Source organism: Arachis duranensis, chromosome 2, assembly GCF_000817695.3.
Source record: "Arachis duranensis cultivar V14167 chromosome 2, aradu.V14167.gnm2.J7QH, whole genome shotgun sequence".
NCBI classification, from domain to species: domain Eukaryota; kingdom Viridiplantae; phylum Streptophyta; class Magnoliopsida; order Fabales; family Fabaceae; genus Arachis; species Arachis duranensis.
The window spans coordinates 71,604,995-71,607,312 of record NC_029773.3 but is presented as its reverse complement, the minus strand read 5'-3'; the positions used below and the strand labels follow the sequence as shown (position 1 = coordinate 71,607,312).

The following is a 2,318-nucleotide window of genomic DNA, read 5'->3' as shown; positions in this document are numbered from 1 at the left end:
CTTATGCACGTGTCTTCTCGAGAAATTATACTTGATCCATATCGTCCTGACAAATATCTTCAATCGAAAATATTTTTGATCAACAAATTGTCCCTTGGATTAATATGATTGCTTTCGATATCATTATCGAAGAGTAAAGCATTTAATCCAAAAACGCCAGTTCCCAAATCAACAATAATTACCATTAAAACTCCCATTACGATTGATCCACTCGACACGTCTCCCGAGACTTGCGCTTCCTCTTCCTACCACTTCATCTTTTTCACGAAGTTACCTCTATTTGCATTCCTTTTGTCAGTAACGTCTACAGTAACACTTTTAAATTTCACTCTTCCTTCTTTATCTGAATCTCTTGAACTCATCATTCTCTGAACTTTAGTATATGTTGAACTTCTAAGTTTGCCAACAATAAAAGAGTTTTAAGTATTTTTCATTGATCGAGTTAATCACCTTTTCTGACTCGATATCTTTAATTTGATAGGCATTCTCAAAATATGTCCCTATTATTCGAAAAGGGCCTTCCCAACTATGGGACCATTTACCCAAAAATCTCGATTTCTTTTCCATCGGTAAAATAACTTTCAAAATCAATTCACCTATCTTGAAAGATTTTTCTTTAATTCGACGATTATAACTTCGAACAGCACTTTCTTTCTGTCTCAAGTGCCAAGATTCGCTCTGAATCTAACTCATTTAACTCGTCAAACATTGCATTCCAATAATCATCGACTGGTAAATCATTTTGTTTCGATACTCTTAAAGTATTCAAATTAATTTCCAATGGTAATATGGCATCATGGCCATATACCAATTTATGAGGTGAAGTTCCTGTCGAACCTCTTGGTGAGTTTCGATAGGCCCACAATATTTGGCTCAAAGTCTCATGCCATGTTCAAGGCTTACTCCCGATATGCTTTTTAATCAAGCCTATCAATATCTTATTCGCTGCTTCTACTTGCCCATTAGCCTGTACATAATAAGGAGTCGAAGTAACCATACTAATGTTTCTTGAAGCCACAAAATTTTTAATTCGCTGGCCAGTGAACATAGTTCCTTGATCAGTGCTTAACGTTTGAGGAATTCCAAATCGATGGATAATATTTTTCTCAATAAAGTCAATTATCTCACTTTGACCAACCTCTACTAACGGAATAGCCTCAACCCATTTTGTGAAATAATCAATAGCCACCAAAATAAATTTGTGTTGTTTCGATGAAGGAGGATGAATCAAACCAATTATATCCAAAGCCCAACCTCTAAATGGCCATGACTTTATTATCGAATGTAATTTGGCTGCTGGAATTTGTTGTATCGAACCATGTTTCTGACATTCTTGACATGCCTTTACATAATCAATACAATCTTTTATCATAGATGGCCAATATACATGATTACGATATAACACCTATCTCATTTTCTTTCCTGCCTGATGAGCACCACAGATTCCATTATGAACTTCACCCAAAGCAATATTCTGATCTTCTCGACTCAAACATCTCATCAACCTTCAATCGATCCATTTTTTATATAATTCATCGGCCAATAAAATAAACTTTATTGCTCGTAATTTTATTTTCCTATCGACTACGGTATTGGGATCTTTTAAATACTGAGCAATAGTTTTTCTCCAATCAGAATCCTCCCATTCATCCATACACAACACTTCTCTTTCATTCGCTGGTACTAAAATTTGATGGATACTAGATAACTTCTTAATAGTTTCTGGACCAATACGATACCTCGAAGCAATTTGAGCCAACTCATTGGCAATTTCATTATGAATTCTAGGGATATGCACCAAAGAAACCTTCTGAAAAGACGTTAACAACTCCCAAGCAGTTACTAAATATTTTTATAACATCTCATTATTACATCTAAATTCCTTTGACAACTGCTTTAAAACTAACTGTGAATCCCCTAGAATTTGAACTTCTAAAACTCCCTTGTCGATTAAAATTCCGAAACCTAAAATTAAAGCCTCATATTCAGCGACATTATTAGAGCAAGGATACTTTAATTCGAACAAGAACTCTGACAGGATATCCTCCGGTGAGATAATGAGAATTCCAACCCATGTACCATCTTTGTGCTCAGATCCATCAAAATACAATTTCCAATAGTTAACCTCAACATCAACTATATTTGCCCCCTGGTCATTTAGATCTTTCGAATTGTCTACAAGAAAATCTGCAATGACCTATCCCTTAACAGCCTTGGCTGGGACATACTGTAAATCAAATTCTGTTAATGCTAACATCCACTTCCCCAAACGTCCCTTTAACATAGGAAAACTGAGCATGTACTTAACAAGATCGGTC

The 2,318-nt window shown here is 35.4% G+C and overlaps 1 protein-coding gene across 1 annotated transcript; it reads right to left on the bottom strand.

The window, feature by feature from the left end:
* Positions 1–892: 892 nt before the first annotated feature.
* Positions 893–1,372, bottom strand: LOC127744960 (uncharacterized). Its single transcript, XM_052257866.1, has one exon. The coding sequence runs from the start codon at positions 1,370–1,372 to the stop codon at positions 893–895; it is 480 nt and encodes a 159-aa protein (XP_052113826.1).
* Between the last annotated feature and the right edge of the window lie 946 nt (positions 1,373–2,318).